Raw genomic sequence first — 23243 nt, 5'->3', positions numbered from 1 at the left:
GTCCCACACAACTCTCTCAGACTTTAAGTTACATAACAGTTGCTCATAAGCATTGAGAGAGGAAGTTTACTTACCAGGAGTTGCCTACACTAATTACAACATAGAGGCAAATATTAACCATTAAAAGCAGTACTATGGAGTGGACAGATTCCTGAACAGAACTCAGGAAGGCCTGTCTCCAAGTCCACCTCCTAGGTGAAAACATCTAACTTCCAAGTGCCTCAGTCAACTCCACAGGGCTTACCCTATTATGGATGGATTTTGATCTGACACTAGAGGAGTTAACTAACCCGTTATTTTCTGCAAGTTTTTGTTGTTTTTAATATGTGTCTGCATCCACAAAACTAGATTTTTCAGAGATGTAACTAGGAATTCTAGTACCTGGGGCAAATTCAGCTGGAGTAAAGAAGTGGGACCAGCCTAAAGTATGACCACTCCTAAATGTGGTTAAGGTAGGGTTTTCAATAGTTCCTGGAAGTTGAGGAACTGGGAGCCCAGCATATTGTTCAAAGGAGTTGAGGTGGAAAAGATGTTTGCTTACCTGGTTACTAAATTTACTGAGAAGCAGCAGAAAGAGAAATGTGGAAGTAAACATGAAAAGGATCTATATAACATGGAGTGAACTTTAAAGAAACCTAAAAACCACTGTGAGGAACAATGAATATATCAACTTCTCTTTCTCACCCTTTGTGTGAGGGTGAGAAAAGTTTAAAGTCCAGTGTAAAGAGGGTATCAAGATTCAAGAAGTCTTCAGGGGAAAGCTATAGATTTCAGAGTACCAGACCATGAAAATCTCAGAGAAAGAGGTCTAGGATGGAGAGAAGTAGCTTAACAATAGAGCAGGATTCAGAAGGCACACCAGAAAAAGAAGAGAATAGAGGACAGGGCCAGGGGAGGGCCTGAGCTGACCCCACCCCAACTCCACCCAAATAGGATAATCCCTAAAACTGGGTGATCTAGGGGCAGTTCACTCCAGTAAGAAGGCAGACCCAGGAGAGGGAGGGCAAGGAAAGAAACATCAGTTTCCCCAATGCCGATGTTTAGGAGAAGACCCAGTCAACCTGGGCTAGTTCTAACTCCATATACTTTCCACTTTAATGGCTTCTCATTCATTTCCTAAGAGATTTCGCAGAATTGTGAGCAGTAAGTAGCCTTAGAAACCATCTAATCTAATCCTACCACTTCACAGATGTGGAAACTGAAACCCAAAGGGGCAAAGTGACTCGTCCACAGTCATACCACTAGCTCAGTGCTAGGGCTTGGACTGAAGTTCAAGTCGATGCACTTTCTGCTACATTCATCACAAAAAGTATAGCTAATTATAGACTCAAAATGCAAATTTATCTTGCGCCATACCAAAAACAAAACTTGGGAGAGAGTCAAGGCCTAATTTCTAGTCACTTGTACTTAATATACAACAGGGACCTTCTGTAATATAGGAAGACTTCAAGTCATTTATTTTAGCAAAAAGGACTGCAATTTATGACAGACTCTATTCACAATAAAATAGCAAGAACAGCTGTAAAACAGAAAAATGACTTTCTAACAGACCAAGAAAAAAAAGGGAAGGTCAAGCGAAAATATGATTTTATAAAAATAGTGCATTACAAAATATCCAGTTCACAAAGTTACATGCAACTTATATCTCCCTCTAATTACTTCATCAATTTCCTTTGTTCAATCTAAATTCCATATGGAAATGGGTTATTATGAAAAGAAAGGCCTTTTCTGTAGTCAATAATTGCTGAAAGAATAATTTTTTAATACACCAACTAAGGATGAATACTGTCCTTCCCTGGTGGTCTAAATGATCAAATATTTAACTAAGAATTTTACTAGCATTTAGAAAGTAATTATATTCATAACCTCATAAAATTTTAAAGCTGAAACGAGCCTTAGAAGTCATCTACTCCATATGCCTCATTTTACGCATGAGAAAACGAAAGGCCAGAAAGAGAAAGACTTGCCTAAGGTCGCCCAGTTTAGGCCTACTGCCTTCCCAAGAACGCTCCATGAAACCAGGCTGCCTCCTACTTTGGTCACTGTTTTTTGTCATGATGATTTATTCCAAATACTCGAAAACAAGTCTCTCTGTATGTTTTTGCGGTACATAAATATAAATCCTCAATCAATTACATCATGTCAGAGCAAAAATATAGAAACAGATTTTAAACAAATTTATAGGACTTACAAGGAATTTAAGAGGAAATTTCAAAGCTTTTATTTTAATGCAGTGAAACTTCCTTAGCATACAGAAAACATTTCTTAGAAAACACTTTAAATGTTTCCTGACTTATGCCTCAATTAAAATTCACAATCAAAGGCCAATAAAATGTTAGACCCACTAATGTAGTCCTAGCAAACAAGATTCAATATACTCCATTCCCTGAAATGTAGCAAAGCAATTTCCCTGAAACAAACTAAAATTTACAGAGCAAAGAAATTCTTTAAAGGCCACAACTTTCTTTAAAACTTCAACTAAACTTTGATATAAAAAATCCCTAATTAAGCAAAGATTTGGCTATACTCTGTAGGTATATTCTATGAGTATATACGTATGGGCTACACTCAGTGGATAAATCCTGTGAAGTCAAGTTACTTCACAGAAACACAAGGGACAACTTCTCCCAAAGGTTGTTACAGCATGATTCTACTGGATAAGCCACCATTGAGATCAAAAGTATTCATGTTTGTATGAAGCTTAGTCCAATACTAGTTTGACACTGTCTTTCTTTGTTCTACATCTTTCCATGTAAATCAGAAAATGCTAATGTGAATCAAAGTAAAAAGGGCATACAAATAAACTTTTCCAGCAATAACTACATAAAATGTTCTGAATATATAACTACATATTTTATTTGATTATGAGAATTGCACAGTCAGACAATGAAGAGCAAAGCAAAATATAACCATTCACATTCCCTTTCAATTCAAAGGTGTGTGAAGGAGGCAAGATATAATAGAGCACCTCACATGCAAAATGAAATTTTAGGTAAAATTAGAGGCATAAGTATAATGACGATAATAATAATATACACCTCAAATATAGCTCATACTTACAAAGCACATTCTTCAAACAATCCAGTAACATATATGTAGTTTAAGTATGATCTCCATTTTATATACAAGCAAACTGAAAGCCAAAGATGACAAATGAGTTGTCAACGTAATACAACTAAGAGTGAAATCCAGGCCTCCTGACTCCAGTCCAGCAATGCTTCCACTATAACATGATTAAACAAAACCAGTATTTGAGTGATTCTGCCTTCAAGAGTAGAAAAACTACCTAAATGCCAGGAAGATTATGGCTCTAGATTTTAGGATGTGCTAAAATATACAAAAAGATTGATATTTACAAGGAAAAGACACCACTGGATTTTAAGTAGAATCAATAAGTTTTTAATTTTATTTTAGTAACAGAGAGGCTCATAATTTAATAAGAAGAAAAAAAAACCCTTTTGCTGTGGTCATACTTAAGTCAGGATTTAATGAGTCACATCTTAGAATCTAAGGTCTATGCGACTAGACACTTTCATCAAATAATGTCTTAATTCCAATCAGTGAGGATCAGAGACAGAATTCTTTCCTCTCAAACCAAGCTAGTTTCCAGCAGCATAAAACATAACTCAAGAAACCCAAAAGTGTAAAAACCAGACTGGAAATCTTTGCCTCTCTGCTCAGGATCAAAAGGATTTTCAAAATCTCTATGATCAATAGAACCTTTCTGACATGTTTGAATTCCTTAAAAGCCCATCACATTTCTATCTTACAAAACCAGCAAAGTTTCCCAACACAGAGAAAGGATTGACAGGCTCAGAATGGGTATATTTCTTCAGCTTCTCTTGATTCCATGAGGTTCCTCAGAATGGGAGGATGCTGGGAGTGTACCTCCCTTGAATATGGATTGGCGTCTACCTGGAAAGATAAAGGCCCTAGAAGTTTGTGTGTCAGCTAGAAACACAATATGAAGGGCCTTTATCATCAATCATTTAATGAGGACTGGAATAAAGTCATTTCATGAAATTTTAGTTGCTATTCTAAGACACAGTAAAAAAAAAAAAAAAAAAGGTCAAATACCTAATGATAAGTATGATTCCATTTATGAGAGTATTCCCTCTAGCAATGCTCAATGAAATAGAACTTAAACACCAAAATGGATTTTGTAGGATTTAGTTATAATAGGCCAAATGACCTATTAAATGGCATCCCATTTAAATATTCAATATGCCAAAATACTACAAAATTCATTAAGGTACTTTAGACATGCTTATTTTGTTGACAAGAGAAAAACGACTAACATGTACATCATAATCAGTCATACTGTATTTTAACTTATCTGCAGCAATTGCAATACAGACCTATTTAATGCTCCAAAATATATGTAGGTAAAATTTCACCTAAAGGGGTAGCAATTGATTCTTGATCACCTTCTGATATGTTAAAATATATTCTGCTAATTCTGTAACAGACTATTTAAAAACTTGATTTAAAATGTCACCAATTTAGGGAGCCCCAGTGTAATCTTTCTAGAAAGCAATATCTCAGTACATAAGTCACAAAACAGCCTCAGGTTTTCCTACAGAAACATAACGGGCCATACCCCTTTGGGTTTTTAATCTTGCTTCTTACTGACCTTTGTTTTTCCATTACCATCATTTCCAAATATATTCCTTTCAAATCATCTACCTAATAATCCAACCCTTATAACAAAGACTAAAAATAAAAGAGAAAAAAATGGTTTAACAAGAATTACCTCAATAGGACAGAATAAGCAATATTACATGCCCATGATCCACACAAGACATGCGCAGAGAAGAAAGAAAGCGAAGGAATGCGTTTTTTTCCTATCATTTCCAATGGCCTTACCTTTTGACACCGTAATCTTCCCTTTGGGAACATACCCAAGGAAGTCATTGAAAAGAACAAAAAGAACTATTAATCCAGAGATTACTATATATTAAAATATATAGTATTATATATTACATTATTACATAATGTAATGGGGAAGCTAGGTGGTGCAGTGGATAGAGCACCAGTGCAGGTGTCAGGAGGACCTGAGTTCAAATCTCACCTCAGACACTTGATACTCACTAGGTGTGTCACCTTGGACAAGTCACTTAACCCCAACTGCCTCATCCTGGATCATCTCCAGTCATCCTGATGAATATCTGGTCACAGGATTCAGATGGCTCTGGAGGAGAAGTGAGGCTGGTGACCTGCACAGCCCTCCCTCACTCAAAAACAAAGTCAAGTGCAAGTCACATCTTTTCTCTGATGGCAAAGTCATCTTCGGCAATGAAGGATGAATACACACACTCACAAAGTAATATTTAAAAACTAGAAACAACCTAAATGCCTATAGGTAACGAATGAATAAACAAATCACATCAGTGTTACAAGACATTATAAAGGATAACTATGAGAAACAGGAAATAAGGGCAAATTCCTATATGAAAGAATTCCAAGTGAGAAAAAAAAGAACTAATTATCAGCAAGGAGCAGCTAGGTGGCACAGTGGATAGAGCACTAGGCTTGAAATCAGTAAGACTCATCTTCATCAGTTCAAATCCAGTGTCAGACACTTAGTAGTTGTGCAACCCCAAGCATGTCACCTAATCCTGTTTGCCTCAGTTTCCTCATCTGTAAAATGATCTGGAGAAGGAAATGGCAAACCATTCCGGTGTTGCCAAGAAAATCCAAAATGAGATCACAAAGAATCAGATACAACTGAACAACAACAACAAAGTCAATAAGGAGACTGATATCAATAATGAGTGATATCTATATGTCTAAGTATATTTTTATTCAAAATAGTTTAGAGATTGTTATTGGTTTTATTCTTTTTTCTGTAAAACTGCTTAAGTTTAAATTTTTTTTTAAAAAGTTTACTAACTTAAAAGGTTAATAACCATTTCTGAATCGATATTATGTAAAATAACACTGTAAAATAAGAGTAAGGGGATCTTTCTTCTGCAAACCAAAACAACAACAAGAGTTGAGAAGCTATCTTGCTGGCTATGCTATGGCTTCCATTACCTATGTCATTTATGTAATTAGAACTGCAACTATAAAACAGAGTAAGATTTACGGCTACTCCTTGATTAAAATCTGAATGAGATTCACTATAATATAAAGTCACCAAAACTTGAATCACTTTACTTCTCCCATAATTTCAAAACAGCCTTGTTTTTACTAAGCTACCTTCCAACTAAGTCTCACCCCCACCCACACAGACCAAAAACACCCTCACCCATGACCAAAAACACCCTTAAATCAACAAAGTCTCACAAAAGGTTTATGATAGTCAACTTCCATGAGGCAAAAATGGGTTGGAGGAAAAGACATACTGATTTACCTTGTATCAAGGGGTCTGATGTTTCTGAACTGGACTTTAGAAGTATAAAAAGATTAACTCTAAAAGCCAGGTGTTAAGTCCCCAAAATAATATTCACTTAAGAAATGGAGGATCTAATACTAGGGAGAAAAACACACCATTCTACTAAAGGATACAGAGTAGAAAATCATAACCAAACAGTTCTGAAGGCTTGATTTTGACTACACTGTTGTCACATTAAAGTTCTGAAACATGAGAAACAAGCTGGCTAAATGTAGTAAACATAAAAAGGTAGAAAGCAGTCCTCTGTCATTTTTGTATTAAGTGCTTTTGCAATTCTCAAAATAATGTGACTTTACAAAAATGACAAAGGTAGCAGTAGAAAATGTAGGTTCACATTACACTCTGCTTTTCAGTATCAATTAATAGTTTTGTATTTATTGAGCATCCATCCATGTACACAGAATGCATTTAGCATCTATTAACTGGAAAATTGCTTCTCCTACTTTCCATCACCTGGGTAAGGCACTCTTATGAGAACTATGATACAAGAACAGCCTATCAATAAATTATCTTTCCTACCACCCTGATTAGCAATAATTTCTTTACCCTAACCTCAGCTTTTCCAAAAGAAAGATAATGCCTCTTCTAAAAAGGAGACAATAGCCAGTCAAAATCTATTCATACAAGTGCCTAACTGGTGGCCATGATATGAAGCACTGGGTACTATTTAATAGATTATGCGAGCTGTGGTCCCAAATTCCCAGGGGTAGTCTTGAAACAGACTCAGCTTTCCAGCAGTCCTCTCACCCAGAAAGATTCAACACTGGCACTTTGAGGACCAGTTCAAATAATACTGAATCACTAGATGGGCAGCATGCTTTGGCTCACCCAAAACTTTCCTAACTAATGTGACCTTGGCATAACCTCATATTTTGTGCCCAAGACCTGTGTTAGCTGATAAGTGCTTAAAATGGGAAGTTATCTGACTCTTCGCAACAACTTTTTTTCATTATGCTGCATATGACAATTCCTAACAATTCACATCCTATGACAAATGAAGGCAGCTGCTTCCTCTCTGCTACTTTACTGCCTTCCAAAAGGTTGTCACGCAAAAGGTATTAAATTTACTTAGCTGAAATAAGTCTAGTGTACTCGAAGGTATTCTGAATTAGTGGGTCAGTAGAACATCAAACTTACAATTTATTCTCTCTACAAAGCTCACATACACTATCCACCTCAGTACATTCCCCACACCTTAAGAGTAATCAATTATCTAATGCTAATTAAATTTAGGTTTTTGCTTCAGGGGAAAAAAATTAACTGTACAGTTAAAGTTTCTTTTCAAATCACTATCCAGAGGACTGAAAAAGTAATTCTTCTCTATAACTCTGATGCTAACTACATACTCTTGCTGCTGCTTTACCAAACAGTTAGGTAATGTATCAAGGGATTAACTTTTGGACTAACAGTCAAGTTTCTGATGTAATCATCAAGACAATGTTGATGTTATGAACCACTTCCTTTACCACTGACAAATAAGAAAAAATAAACACATGCATATGACTCTTCGGTACTGCACAAAATGAAATAACACTAACAATTAGTAATTATAAATGTGTTGATAGCACTGTGTTGTCTTCTTCCTAAGCCATACATGCCTTTCATCTAACAATTTACATAAATTCTCAAGAAAGCCCATGGGCACAATTTCAGGAACAACTTTTGAACATAATTGAAAACTTATAGGGAAAGCAATAGTGGAGAATTTAGGCAACAGAGTTCATCAAGTTACTAATGTGAAGCTAACTCTACAAAAGGCCTAAAGATAAAGCAAACAATGAAAGGTGCTAGTCTTATCTTAGGGAAAGTGCCACAGTCACTAACCAGTGCTGTAAAAGTAAATAAAATGATATCAGCATTGTTATTGTTTAGTCAATTTTTTCAGTCGTGTTCAACTTTTTATGACCCCATTTGAGGTCTTCTTGGCAAAGATACCAGAGCAGTTTGCCATTCCCTTCTCTAGCTCATTTTACAGATGAGGAAACTGAGGCAAAAGGGGTTAAGTGACTTGCCTAGGGCAACACAACTACTAAGTATCTTATACTAGATTTGAACTCAGAAAGATGAGTCTTCCTGACTCCAGGTCTGGTGCTCCATCCACTGTGCCACTTAGCTGCCCTTATAACAGCATAATGGTCTTGTTTTTAATATTTCAAAAGTAGGATCTTTAAGTTTCAGTTCACCTTGATTGATTTCTAGATATGTTATCTTAGAACAAAGGAAAGAAAACAACAAATGACCTCATAAAATTTGACACATTCCCAGGAGTCAATAATTTTGATCTTCATAAAGGATGATTTCAACTTAAAATCTTGAATTTTGGCTATTACTCTATTTCTGATTTAAGAAGTAAAACTGAACTTCAACTACCTTAAGATGAAAAAAGTTTTGTTTAACAGATGTCTTCAATTTGTTCAAGTGCATACTCTACAATAACATCAAATGTCCACAACAAAAGCTTAGTTCAAGCAACAGGTTATGAAGTCTTGTCTGGTGCACTTTCATGACAAAATCTGGATCAAAACTTTTAACCAACTTGCAAAGGTCCACCATAAAAACCCAAAGTGAATATGTGCATCCAGTAAAAACAGAAAGCTACTCCATCTACTTACATTCCAATCTATAAGAAAATGAAATAAAGATGATCTAAGAGACTGACAACTATCTGCACCTTTAAACCAAGAGGTTACATTTTTTGTTTTATACTATACTTGCACTCAGTGACAAGCTAAAAGCAAAGGGGAAAGGTCTGGGGTTGCTTGGAGACTTTGGCACATTTCTACAAAGAAAAAGTATCATATTGAGGGATCTAAGTCCTAACATTAAAAATACATGTACCTTAGTGATTACTTGAGTCAACAGTATATCCCCCTCAACACAAGTTAACAAATACCAAGTTCTCTTTCACAACCAAATGTTCTGACTGGCTTGAAGATCTCTTATAAGAAAACCTATGAGGTTCCATAACTATCACAGATAAAACCTGGTGAGAAGTCACTCATTCAAAATATGGAGCTTTTCATTTTGAAAAGAAGCAAGAGCATCATCACATCTATTATAAAATCATATGTCATATTTAGGACACTGGCATCTAAAATTCTTTGAGCCTGTGTTCATAAGTTGCTCTGAAATATCCTTTAACTTGGTTTGTTCTGCATGTGCTGATATATGGCTAAATTTGTGTGTGTGATCTTTCAGTTCATCTGAAAGCAACTTGTAGAAACCACAGAAATATTTGAAACTCTCAGAACCACCACCCCCAACATAAATTTTCCCTTCACAACAAATAATGTACAATCGAATAGATTTCCTGTTTCAAAATGGAATAGTAGATGAAAGAAACTGTAATTTAGCCATTAACAAGAGCACAGAACTTTTAAAATGAAGATGTTTTCCAAAGATGAAATGGAAACTATTTCAAATTTTGCTTACTCACTTGAGAGCTAATCTGTGTAATTGTTTCCCAGATAAATGCTCTCCACTTCATGCAGTGGATTGTCATAAGAGGACTTTATAAAATACTTTGCATAAATTACCTGTTTAAGAGCCCTTCTTCTGGTCTAAGGGCAAGACAACCTCATATAAGTCAGAACAAACATTTCTAAACTAACTGACATAATATACTAACACTAAGCAGCTTACTGAATGAGCTTTGCATATCTGAGTTCTCTAGAAGAACTTTGAACCTTAAAGAGTAGGACAGAGGGTAAAAAGCAAGATCATTTCATATAAAGACATCAAACTTTTACAACAAATATAAAGCCAAGAGGTGAGCAAAATGTCCAGTTCAAATGCCTTTGTCTTCCATCAGAGAACTCAGAACTTTAGATCTGAAAATAACCTTAGAGATGATCCATCCCAACTCCTCATTTGTATGAAAGAATGATGAAAATGACATTCTTAAGTCCTGAAATATCAACTACAGAAGTTTAGTGATTTGCCCAAGGTCACAGTCAGGAAGTAGCAAAACTGTGGCTAGAATCAGGTCAAGCAACAAGCAATTATTAACCATTTCCTAGGTTCTCCTGACTTCTAGTCAAATGCTATTTAACATATACACCAACAATTCACAGAAAAATAGATCGTGTAAATTACAAGCCTTGGGGTTCATCAAAAACTTATCATTGCCAAGTGTCATGAAAAGCTAAAATAGTAAGGGATCCCAAAGATTATATATCCAGAAAAGAGTAAATACTCACCACTTTGTCCATGAGTTTCCAAGTTTTCTCAACAGTTCTTCGATCAGCTGCAGCTTGTTTAGGTGGTCCAACTGCATCCTGAATAGCATCAATAAAACCCAGTATCCGTCCTTTTCGGGGGTTTCCTCCTCGGCCACCAGGGTTCCGGCCATTCATAGCATTAGCCATCTGGGATCTCAGTTCTTCAGCTCTTAGGAGAATACTGAAAACAATTTTTTAAAAAGTTACCAAAATAGACTCACATGGTCCTTAAAATATTTTTCCCCAACAGAAAGTTGAATATGCTAACTCATCCCAACCACCTCCTTCAGCAAGGAATGCAGTGGATAGAATAAAATCAACCCAGAATTCAACTTCTAGACAAGGAGAGTATGGATTCACACTGGCAATCTACACAGAATGGGTGTCAGGGAAGTGACCGACTCTGCTTTTAGAAAACTAACAGTTGTAGACAAATATTACTCATATTTGAAGGAGTACAGGCTGGATTACATTACTCAGCTCAGAACAAAAAGGCAACAAAAATACAATCACTCCAAATAGATAAGAACACAATGTTCTCCCCATCTCCTTTCCCTTAAAGCCCCTTTCAACACCCACAAAAACAAACGAAGTCACTGAGGAAATATCTTGGGGGTCTTCACTTGGGGAAACTCATTTTCATCCTGTACTAGTTTCCAAGTTAGGCAAACCAAAAAATTATTATACACCTCATATGGGGGGCACGTCTGTGCTCAACAAAGGCTGTACGACTTGTATTTTATTCCCCAGCTTAAAAATCTCAAACACAGAAATACATTCCTCCAAATTCGAAGTTATCTTTTTTTTTAAACAAAAATGTAATGTCAGTAGTTACCTATAAGTTAGTTAATAACCAAAGTGGAGGGGACTAGAGGGAGTCGTTTCCTTCCTTTTTTAAAGAGGGAAAGAACTGAAGGAGGGAAAAAGGAAGAGGAGGGAAGATCACTTCTGATTCAGCCCTCCTCCTCCCCCCATCAGGAAAAAGAAAACAAAACACACACACACACACACACACACACACTCACAGCTTTGTTTCTGGATGAAAAAAAAGAATCACTACTACCCAGCTGCCCCCATTGCTTTGCATCCACCGGGAGGAGAAAGGTAGAAAGAAGGAAGGACAAAGTACCCTTTCTCCTCCACGCAAAAGAAGCAGCAGTTCTCTCGTCTTTATCCTCTCCTGCCGCCTTTACATAGCCCATGCTCAAGTCGCTTCCAATCTCCGCAGCTTCTATCCCTCTCTTTCTGCCCTGCTCTTCCCCCCGCCCCCGCCCCACTCTGGGGGTCCAGTTATTAAATACCCCTCTTCAAACAGCAGCGGCGGCAGCAGCGGCGGCAGCAACAGCAAGCTGGGGGCTCTCCTCTCTTCCTCCTCCGGAGCTCGCGTCTGGCTGCACAGGGGGCACTTGGCCCGGGAGAAACATTGAGTCTCCCAATCCGAGCTCTTCCTCGCCCTCTCTCCCGGCTATAGAGGCCTGTGGAGGGGTGGGGGGGTGAAGAAGACACACGCGTGTGCGTGAGGCTACACTATACGCGCACGTCGGGGCGGGGGCCGCAACAGGGACGGGAGCGCGGAGAGAGGGAGATAAGACAGCGATTCCAAAGGCAGGGAGCTCCTTCCTCTCGCTTAAAGCGAGACGTGGAAAAAAAAAGACAACAATTTAAGGTTGAAATAAATCCACAACCGCCTCCTGCTCTCCCCACTCCACCCTCCCCCTCCTCTCCTGGGCTTGGGGATACACCAACAGCAGTCCAAGCAGGAGGAGGAGGAGGAGACAACTCACAGCATACCCCACCCCACCCCTCCCCTCCCCTCCCCTCCCCTCCCTGTCGCTCCCTCCCCCTTCCCCCTTCCCCCTTCCCCCTTCCCCCTCCCCCTGGTAACTCACCCTCAAACACAGAGACGTGGGGAGGAGGAGAAAGGAGGCAGGAGGGAGGGGTTTAGCCAATCCTACTAAAGCTCAGCATAACAGGACAGGGGTCTTGACCAATGGAAGATAGACCCTTTTCTTCCCCCCCGCCCCTCCCTCCACGTCTTCTAGGGTCCCCAGGGCTGCCAAAGAATTCCCCCTCACATACACACATACACATTCACACACATATACCTACATACATAAACACATACGTCCCAGACACAGAAAAAGGAATATAAATACATGGCCCTTTGAGGGAATGGGACAAGGAAGGGAAAAAGATTCAAATCCCCAGGGAGTTGGTCAATGGGGGTTAGGAGAGATGGGCGTGGCCATCTGGAGGGAGAGTAAAAGCCAACTAGGGGATAAGAGGCGGGACTTCCTGCTTTGTCCACCTTCCTAGTCTTTTGTTTCGTAGCAACAGTGGATGGGAGGCGATGAGTGACACTTGAGCCTGGGTTAGAGTGGAAAAAGCAGCAGAAATTGTGCTTCCTGGGGCTGCCAGAAAGGACCCTTCTTGCCTAGGACCCAGGTCTGAGGCGTTAGTTTTTAGTAGCCATTGTGAGGAAGAGATTGAGCTGGAATGGGACGCTGCTGGGATAACACTAATAGTGACTGACTTGGCAAACCAGTGTCCTGTTCCAGCTGCTAGTTCCTGGAAGGAATTATATTTCATTGCACTGAAGGGAGATGGTCAGCTTGAAAAGAAGTGACCATTCAAAGACCATTCTGCTAGTACACACCAACATTTTTTTAAATTTCTAGTCTTCTCTGAACTATCTCTTCCCCTTCATTCCTTTATCTCTTGTTCTTCCCCATCTAGACTAGCATTTTTAATGTCTCCCTCTCCTTTCTTCATAGAATTGCTTAAATTGTAAGGAACCCAAGAGAGAGTTCCACACCCATTCTTTCTCTTTTTTAAATTGGCCATAGGGGAATGAAGGGTAGGAATATATGACTGGTTTATTAATGGCCTCCTATATGCCAAGGACTATACTCGGCACTGGAGATACAAACATATTAAACAGTTCCATCTCTAAGGGAGTTGACATTCTAATGGGGGAGATAAGACATCGTTCTTGACTTTTTTTTCTCATTTTAGTTATCTTCTAATACTTATATTCTCCTTATTCTTTAATTCTTTGTCTCTTCTATTCTAGTTTTCATCTCTATCAAAGTTCTCTTAGGTTTCAACTTCTTAATTGTCATTTTCATGAACCTCTTTTATTTTATTTTACATTATTAAGTACAATGACTCGGCTCTCTGTTCACTCATTTCTCTGTTCTTTATCCTTTTTACTGCATATTTTTGATCTTTTATTTCATTAACCACTGGTGTTCCCTAATATCTCAATCCTTCTCAAGCCTAATATTGAGTGTGTTTAAGTCAAGGTTCACCTAGACAGAAATAGATATTCTTATTTGTTACAATTTCCAACCTTAAACTTTAGGTAGTTAGTAATTTTCAAGTTGGAGTTGTTTTGTTTTCGTTAAGCAAACAGAAAACAGGGAAAGTATACTTCTAAAACCCTTAAACAAAAAGAACTACCTTTATTTTTGCATGATTTTTACTCTGCTGATGACTGCTGCTGCTTGTTCAGTTGGGTCCAACTCTTAAATTCCATTTGGTTTTTTTGTTTTGCTTTTTTGGCAAAAATACTGGAGTGGTTTGCCCTTTCCTTCTCCAACTCATTTTACAGATGAAAAAAACTGAGGCAAACAGGGTTAAGTGACTTGCCCAAGGTCACACAGCTAGTAAGTTTTCCAAGGCTGGATTTGAACTCAGGAAAATGAGTCTTCTTGACTTCAAACAGCATTCTATCCACTGCTTCACCTAGCTGACCGTGAATCATTTGCATTTGACCTATATAATCATTTGTACTTCTTGCTTTTTCAAAATTTTCCATTCCTAATAATTCCCTTTGGAGTAGGAGAGATACTTTAAAGATTTAATCCTATACATGAATACATAGCTACCAGCTCTCCTTGTAACTAGATGTATTCTATCCCTGGGTTGCACAGTTACACAAATGAATTTGAGAAGTATGAAATGAATTGTCTATAGTAAACTATGTAACCATGCTTAAATAGAATAGATGTAGCATAGACATAGACTGCTGCTCTTAGAAGCCCTTTAGGCAATGAGAATATCTTGAAGGTAACCCTTCAGTAATTTGCATGTATTTCAGGATGTGCTCCCCATGCACTTAATAAACTTAAGTAAAGTCAGATTTACCATCCAGGTTAACACAGGATAGCTCATAAGTTACTAGTGACAGTTCTTTGCTATCAGAATAGATTTAACTGTGCAACTAATTCAGTAATTCTGTTACTCGTCTATGATCCGTATCTACCTACTCAAATAAACAGACAGTACTTTCGGCAAAGGTGAAAAAGAAAAAGAAAAAGTATGATTTTAAAGAGCCCTTTTGAAAACAGGTTGGAGTAAAGGATTTATATCATGTGTACCTACATCAGGTTTTTCAGTACCTAGAGGAACAGTGACAGGTTTGCCAACTAAGTATATTACTCATATGCACACCTGACTAGGTGTAGAGTAGGGAAAAATATTTGCATGTTATAGCGGATACCATTGCTTTTTATTACCTTACGTAACAAAGAAATGGCAGGATGAAGAAATGTCATTGCCTACAGTATCAAGGACTATGTGTCATTAAGAATGTAGGTATTAAATTATAGGCTTTATAACATGTGATGCAGATACATATAGAGAGAGAGAGTCATATTTTGAGTAAGTGTTGAAAGAGCATAAGTTCATATTAACAACAATAGTTCTAAAGCATTCAGGTGTTAATATTTTTAAAAAAAACAACTTTTAAACAGATACTTAGTTGTTGAGTTTTTTCTGAATTTCCATTTTTTTCTCCCAGAATTTAAACTGAAGAAAAATCTGAGGACAAGAAATCTAAAATGTTTCCCATTACAGGACTGCTGCTTAGAATGGGGGAAGGAAGGTAGAAGAGAATACTGTTCAATTGATTTGTCCTAAGTCCATTTGAGGAAATCACAAAAGATTTCTGAAATAATCAGAAGATTTTCAGAAAAGGACAGAACACTGAAAGATGTGTTAAGATTTCAAATCAAGTATAAAGTACATTAAATTCTGTCACCCGTTTAGGACACATGATGAACTTCTCTCATCAAGACTGTTAAAATTAGACGATAGTCAGCCATTGGCTGACAAATGATTTGTCTCATTCCTGGTAATGTTTTAAAAATCAAAATTTTCTCTAAGGAGTAAGTTGCGCCAAATGATGATGACTCCAAGTCCTTCTGGCAGCAGAGAAGAGAGTAATGTAACAACTTAATTGCAAAGATTCTCACATTCCATTCAAAGGTACACCCATAGTTAGGATGAGATGGCAAACTGAGTCTGCTATTCCTTTCTAGTCCTCATTCCTCTCCAGGCTGCACTCCTGACTTTCTTCTCTGTTTCCCAGAAATAGCTTGATCCTGGGAGTTCACTCCAGACCTGGGATTCAGACATTAGAACTACCTTTGGCCCCTGTGATCTCTCCCCTTGGTTAGATTGCTCCCTCCCAGAATCTCCATTCAAGGAGGGCACCCAGACCAGCCATGTCTCATTCCTCTCTAGGTTGCACTCCAAATACTATCTACTATTCACCTGCTCTGGGGACCTTCACCTCTCTTCCCCACTTTTCAACTTCATTTTATGAGTTATCTTTCTCCTTTAGAATTTAAGTGTACTACTTGTATTTGTACATAAGCATATTATAAGAGGCAGTTAGGTAGCACAGTGGATAGTGCTAGGCCTGGAGTCAGGAAGACTCATCCTCCTGATTTCAAATCTGGCCTCAGACAATGGGTATCTATGTGACCTTGGGCAAGTTATTTAACCATTGCTGGAAAAAGAATCCACTCTAGTATCTTAGCCAAGAAAACCCAAAATGGGGTCACAAAGAGTCCCCATTTACCTAATTCTTTCACCTAATCTCAGTTCTCCTAGTCTCCTTAATCTCTCATACTTCTTCTAATGTGAGTACCTCAGTGTACTCACAGTGTACTCTCCTCTTCATCATATCCATAGATGGTCTATCTAGTACTTCTACTAGATATTATGATAGATAGTATGATCTGGAACAATAACAAAAGACATCTAGAGCCCCACAAAGACTTACTGGTAGCAAGGAAAACTATATACTAGTATACACAGATTACTATCTAGTACTATCTAGTCCTCTAAGTGGTTTAATCTGTAGCTTGACTCAGTTTACTTATGGAGCCTGTTCAATAAGGTTGTCTCCTTAAACAGTATATGAGATTATGACTTCTCAATGTAATGACAAGCAAAGTAGGATCTTTTGCTGTTTATGTTTTAGTATAATCAAGTGCCTCTTATTGACTCTTGCCTTTATCAACCAAGTGTCTTTACTAGGAGTAAAGTACAGAAATGCAAGTTTCTTTAGCTACAAGCAGTATATGTGTGTGTGTGTGTGTGTGTGTGTGTGTGTGTGTGTGTGTGTGTGCGTGTGTGCGTGTGTGTGTATTGTTAATTATTTTAATGTGATTAAAGAAGATCTTCCCCATCCATTAATGGGCCTGCCCTCCATCTCTGAAAAGCATATAAATACTCTGAGATGAGGTTTTGCTTTGGGACTCACTCATTAGAAGAGGGTTATTTGGCCAGATGAAACTCTGGGTAGCCATTTGAGTTCCCCAACTTTGAGAACCCAGATGTTGGTGCTTCCCTCTCTGGCAACTATGGTCAAACCGCTGGACCTGTCTGTTGATCTGTGATATATGTATTGCTTATTTTGGAAGTCTGTCTGTTGGTCTTTATTTCTCTTGTATTTTTCTCTGTTGGTGAATGATATATGTGCTTGATTAAAGGAAATTGTTAACCCTTCAAAAGTTGTCTTTCTTTTTAGAAAAGCAGATCAAAGAACCTGCGATAGCAGACCCTCCTGTATATGTTGGGGTGCTTGCTTTTACACTCAACTAAATTTAACTTTTATGACATTAAAGGAAACATGTATACATATATATGTATATATACATATACACATGTATACTCATGTATACATATACATATATAAAATGTATGTATTTCTATATAAAATACTCATGGCCCCAGCATACTTGTTTCCTGTTGTGAGTTATGGTTCCCTATTTTATAGCCACTAAACAGCAGGGATTAGAATTGATACAGTTGAGAATAAAGGAACAATAGAGCCCCAACTGTGGTGCTGCAACAAGAGTTTGTTTGTTGTTCACAGTCTCATACAGTTATGTCTTGACTTCTGGGTGAATTGGATTTAATTGGGACAGAGGTGCACAAAGTTGTCATGGAGTGTACGATGATCATCCTAACACATGGGAAGCCCTTTTAAGTCTTATTTGCCCTAATCATCATTTTTCCTGCCAGCTAAGCATTTGAGAAGTCCTGGTTCCTTTCTATTTCCTTGTCAATAACCTAGTTATGTGTTGTTAAAATTAAAATTTACCTTCAACTATTCAATAATAACCTTTGCAGATCTAGCTAGTCTCTGTTACAGACTCCGCTTTTTAAAAAGTAACTCTTGCCCCTTTCCTGCTAGAACTGTTTAAAAATGCTATCCTGGTGAATTAAATTTAAAGTTAAAATACTTTATTTTATTGAATTTTGAGGGTTATTTTGAATATACATGATTTTTGTCTTTTACACTAACTATAGAATCTTTGCCTAAAATGCAACTCCACAGTATATGTTTTTTTTAAAAACCTGATGTAAAAATTTGTGGAAACATATCTTTTTTTCAGTTCCAAATTCATATCACCTCCCCCAAAACCTACCATTTTATTGGATGTTTCTATGTATTCTAAGCTATTTGTATCTCTCAAATCCTGGAATATTAGTTCAGAAAATGTCACATTCCTAATCCTGGGGTTTGCATAATGACTATGAAGTGGCAGGGGGAAAACTTTATGTAATTACCCCTCTACATGTTATGATTTAGATAAAAATTTAATACAATGGTGAAGCTTTCATTTTCTTTCATTTTTTACTTTCGCTATCAAAGTTAAACCTACAGAAGCTTAGAATGTTAGAGCTAGGAAAAATGTTGGAGACTATCTACTCAATAATGAGTAATAATAATCTGATGGCTAGTAAAATATTGGATGTTGCTGTTATCTCTCTGGGTTCCTGGGTACTGTCTCCCTTATAGGCAATGATCAGGTGATCTGGCATGACTAGACCCAGAAAAACTGTTATATGTTCCTCAAACTCATTTGTTGTAGTAGAAAGGGCATTGGATTTCTAGTCAGAAAGTCTGAGTTTAGCTCCTAACTTTGGAGCTGGATGACTACATCCATTTGTGTAAAAGGGATTCTTGGTCAGGTATGAATTTGATTGAATGACTATTGAGTTCAATGATTTTTTTTGGTGGGAGGAAGGTATCTCTTTTCTTAATCTGAAAACTGAGAGGCTTGAACTACATCTCTAAAATTCTTCATCAATTTGATTTAGATAGAAAAGCAGCATATTACAATGATAAATATAGCTAACACAGAGACCAATATTTTTATATTGACAAACACCAGTCATTTTTATATTTTTATTATAACCAAACAGTGATCTGATGAGAACATTAAATCAGAGCAAGTTATTTAAAGATATTTATGATTATATATCCCTGATTTTCTGAGACAGTTTTGTTTTCATATATTCTATCCAATTGTTCCATAAATGTCCCAGAATTTCCAGTATTTCATTAAGTTGCTACTGAATGAGTTAAGTCCATCAGTATTACAATAAAAAATATACAAGTCATAAAATATGGAGAATCAAAAGCATAAGAAATATCACAGCTATTCCAGAAAGCACACGCATATTAGATGAAATTACATATATTTATAGCTATGTATGGATTATGGGCACAGATGGTTTGGTAGGCAGCACAGCAGTGATGGCAACTGGCCACATACCATTAAAGAGATTCATTAAATACATAATTAAGTGATATTAAATAGTATACCATTGTAAGACTTTTGTTATAAATAAATTCACAAGTCAGAATAAAAAGTCCTTTGTAAGACATATATTTTTTGGTTCAGAAAGTAATTTTGAGCAACTTCTTGCAACCCCTCCACCTCTAAGGAGTTGCCCAAGGAATATATAGATTAAGTGACTTTGCTAAACTTAGAATTAGTAAATATCTGAGGCAGGATTTGAATATAGAATTTCCAAAATCCAAGCCCACTAAGGAACACTACCTCTTCATAGAAGTAAGAATCTTCCAATGGATTCAGTGTTTCTATCAACCGATCTAGATGCCCTATATACTATAGTCTGTGCTACAAACATGCAGGCACAAGTTTTCTCTTCTTCTCCTTTCAAGATTCCATACTGCACTTTCAATTATCTGATTACATCATTTTACATTAAAAAGCTGATGACTAGTTCAGGGGAAGGGCCTTTTTACGTAGACACTAATCTTTTCAAAGGCAATCTAATCCCATGCCACAGAAGGCAGAAATATGGGGACTATATTTCCAAACCTGAGATGTGTATTCCCTTTGAGAAACCTCATTAAAAATACATTTTTCTAATGAAATGAAGACTGTCCCATGAAATCAGTGACATACAGTGACTGTAGGTATTAACCATAGAACAAGAATGAAATGTAAAGAAGTTACACTTGATGAGTAATCCTAAATGACCAGATAACCAAATAGAGTTGGAAGCCATTGTTAGTCAATGAATAAATTTAAGAAGGGTCTGAAGTAGTTTGCTGAGATTAAAGGAGGCTGGTCTTTAAATAAAGGCAACTGATGAGGCACAGGGAACAAACAAAAAACCAAAATGATTTCCTGAGAAATCAGCCTTACCCCTTGTGGCTTAGATTTAAAAAAAAAAAAAAAAGATTAGCTACACTGAAACATTTGAAATGACATTCACTTCTGTGGAAGTCCTGAGCTCCATTCATGTACCTCACCCCTCTTACAGAGTGCAGGGGGTGCAGGGAAAAAGGAGGAGATCCTTCTCCACAACCCCAGCAGTAATGGTCACTACAAGTAAATAGATGGCAGAGAAAATATTTGCTTGACTAGGCAAGTCTGGACACTTGCTTCTGCTGCCTTCCCTTTTCCTTTCTTGAGCACAAGTCCAAAAATATCAGACCTGAAAAATAGATGTTTTCAGGCTTAGCTGCTATCTTGTATATTTGAAAATTCAGGAGTTCCAGAGTTAGGTGCTGATTTCTCAGTGGGAAGTAATTCCTGTAATAGCATATTTCTTAAAGCAGAAAATGACCACTGATAGAATTCTCCTGGAACCCAAAGGACTAAAGAGCCATGCCTAGTTGACCTGGAGATCCAAATCTTTCCAGGTGCTCAGGCAGTATAGATATGTGGTTTAAGGAGAGAGAGAGAGACAGAGACAGAGACAGAGACAGAAACACAGAGAGAGACAGAGAAAGAGAGACAGACAGAGAGACAGAAAGACAGAGACAGACAGAGACAGAGAGACAGAGACAGACAGAGAGAGAGAGAGAGAGAGAGAGAGAGAGAGAGAGACAGAGACAGAGACAGAGACAGAGACAGAGACAGAGACAGAGACAGAGACAGAGAGAGAGAATCACAGTATCCCATACTGTGATCTTACCACTCAGAGGATTGCAGACCTCAGGGCTAAGACTCCAAAAGAGAAGAACTAGAAAAGCTTTCCCCCGATTCTAGGATAGGGGTTCTGGTTCTTTCCAAAAGAATCTGGCAGTGCCTTAGGCTCACTTAGTCAAGTGCTGGAAGCAGCAGAGGTTAAAGTCTCTCAAAGAGCAATATGCTTAGCAAAGAGTAGGCCTAATGAGCCCAGCAGAGCTATGCATCTAGACATCTTACCCAGAAAGAGCAGTGCAGAGAATAACATGAGAGAATGGTTCTACAATTTCAAAGGCCTGGGCTGTCCATCTACACACAGTTCCCACTTGTGGGCTCCTCGTATGTGAACTCTATACTTGCTCATTCTCCCTAATGATGGTGCATATATTTGCAGGAGAGTGTACTCTAAACTTATGGGGGAAATGTTCTATTACACATCTTCTTACTATGCTCTTTCAACAAATGCCCTTTCTTTGAGCTAATTGTTTTCTAGGGCTGAAAAGGTAAGCACGTAAATATAGTCATAAGAAAAATAATGCTCTTAGTCACTATGGATTAGAGAAATGCAAATTAAAACAACTCTGAGGTACCATCTTACATCTATCAGATTTACGACAGAAATACAAAGTGATTAGTGTTGGAGAAGATGTGGGAAAATTAGAACACTAATTGTTGGTGGAATTCTGAACTGATTCATTCTGGAGAACAATTTGGAACTATGGCCAAAGACTGATCAAACTGTGCATACCCTTTGACCCAGCAATATCACTAGTAGGTCTGTATCCCAAAGAGATCATTAAAAAGGGAAAAAGACCATATATACAAAAAAAGATTATAGTAGCTCTTTTTGTGATGGTAAAGAATTGGAAATTGAGGGGATACCCATCAATTGGGGAATGGCTGAACAAGTTGTGGCATGTGATTATGATGGAATAGTATAGTGCTCTAAGAAATGATGAGCAGGATGCTCTCAGAAAAATCAGGAAAGACTTACATGAGCAGAGGCTGAGTGAAATGAACAGAACCAGGAGAACATTGTACACAATAACAGTAACATTGTGTGATCAGCTATGATAGATTTAGCTCTTCTCAGCAATACAATGATCCAAGACATTTCCAAAGGACTCTTGATGGAAAATGCTATCTACATCCAGACAAAGAACAATAGAGTCTAAATGTAGACTGAAGCATACTATTTTCGCTTTTTTTGCTGTTTTTTCCTTTCTCATGGTTTTTCCCTTTTGTTCTGATTCTTCTTTCACAACATGACAAATGTGGAAATATATGTACGTGTATAATCTATATCAGGTTGCTTGCTATCTTGGGGAGGGGGAAAGGAGGGAGGGAGAAAAACTTGGAACTCAAAATCTTCCAAAAAATGAATGTTGAAGATTATCTTTACATGTAATTAGAAGTATACCATGAAGTATAAAAATAATTTTCCTTAGTAAGAGAATTTTTTTTTTAAAAGAGACAAACTGATACTGAGTAAAGTGAGCCAAACCAGGAGACCATTATGCACAGTAACAGCCAAAGTAGACTTAGTCCTTCACAGCAAGGAGAGGACCTAAAACATTTCCAAAGGATTCATGATCCAAAATGCCATCCACATCCAAAGAAAGAACTATGGAGTCGGAACACAGAATGAAGCAGACTATTTTTTTCTTTTGTTATGTTTGGTTTTGTTTACTTTTACTTGTGCTTTCTCCCATTTGTTTTAATTCTTCTTTGCAACTTGACTAATGTGAAAATGTATTTAATAAGAATGTATGTGTAGAAACTATATAAGACTGCATGCCATCTGAGGAGGGAGGGGGAAAAGGGAAGAAAATTTAAAACTTATGGAAGTGATTGTTGAAAATTGAGAACAAATAAATTTCGAGAAAAAACAGAAGGTAAGAACATCAATGGGAGCTTGTGAGCTCTATTTTTAAGAACACAGGCTCACATAGTACTTTAGTAAACCTCCCTTGGTAGTTTGGTAGAGTTCTGGGCCTGGAGTCAGGAGGACTCATCTTCCTGAGTTCAGATCCAGTCTCAGACACTAGCTGATCCTGAGCAAGTCACTTAACCCTATTTGCCTCAGTTTCCTCA

General features: G+C 37.5%; 1 protein-coding gene across 11 annotated transcripts in view; it reads right to left on the bottom strand.

Moving 5' to 3' along the window:
- The window catches only part of CBLB (Cbl proto-oncogene B), a 236034-nt gene extending 223143 nt beyond the window's left edge, over window positions 1-12891 (bottom strand). For 5 of the 11 annotated variants that reach the window (XM_072614114.1, XM_072614117.1, XM_072614119.1 and 2 more), the window contains exons 1-3: window positions 12507-12891; window positions 11919-12092; window positions 10597-10798 (exon numbers count right to left, since the gene is read on the bottom strand). In XM_072614114.1, the coding sequence (XP_072470215.1) occupies window positions 10597-10764 (168 nt within the window). In that variant the 5' untranslated portion in view covers window positions 10765-10798; window positions 11919-12092; window positions 12507-12891. Of the gene's footprint in view, window positions 1-10596; window positions 10799-11452; window positions 11477-11746; window positions 12432-12506 lie in introns of those variants that run through there. The other 6 variants (XM_072614116.1, XM_072614123.1, XM_072614118.1 and 3 more) reach the window with 5 other exon arrangements.
- Window positions 12892-23243: the final 10352 nt, after the last annotated feature.

Source organism: Notamacropus eugenii, chromosome 5 (genome assembly GCF_028372415.1).
Source record: "Notamacropus eugenii isolate mMacEug1 chromosome 5, mMacEug1.pri_v2, whole genome shotgun sequence".
Lineage (NCBI taxonomy): Eukaryota > Metazoa > Chordata > Mammalia > Diprotodontia > Macropodidae > Notamacropus > Notamacropus eugenii.
The sequence above is the reverse complement of the archived record's forward strand: the minus strand, read 5'-3'. Positions and strand labels throughout refer to the sequence as shown.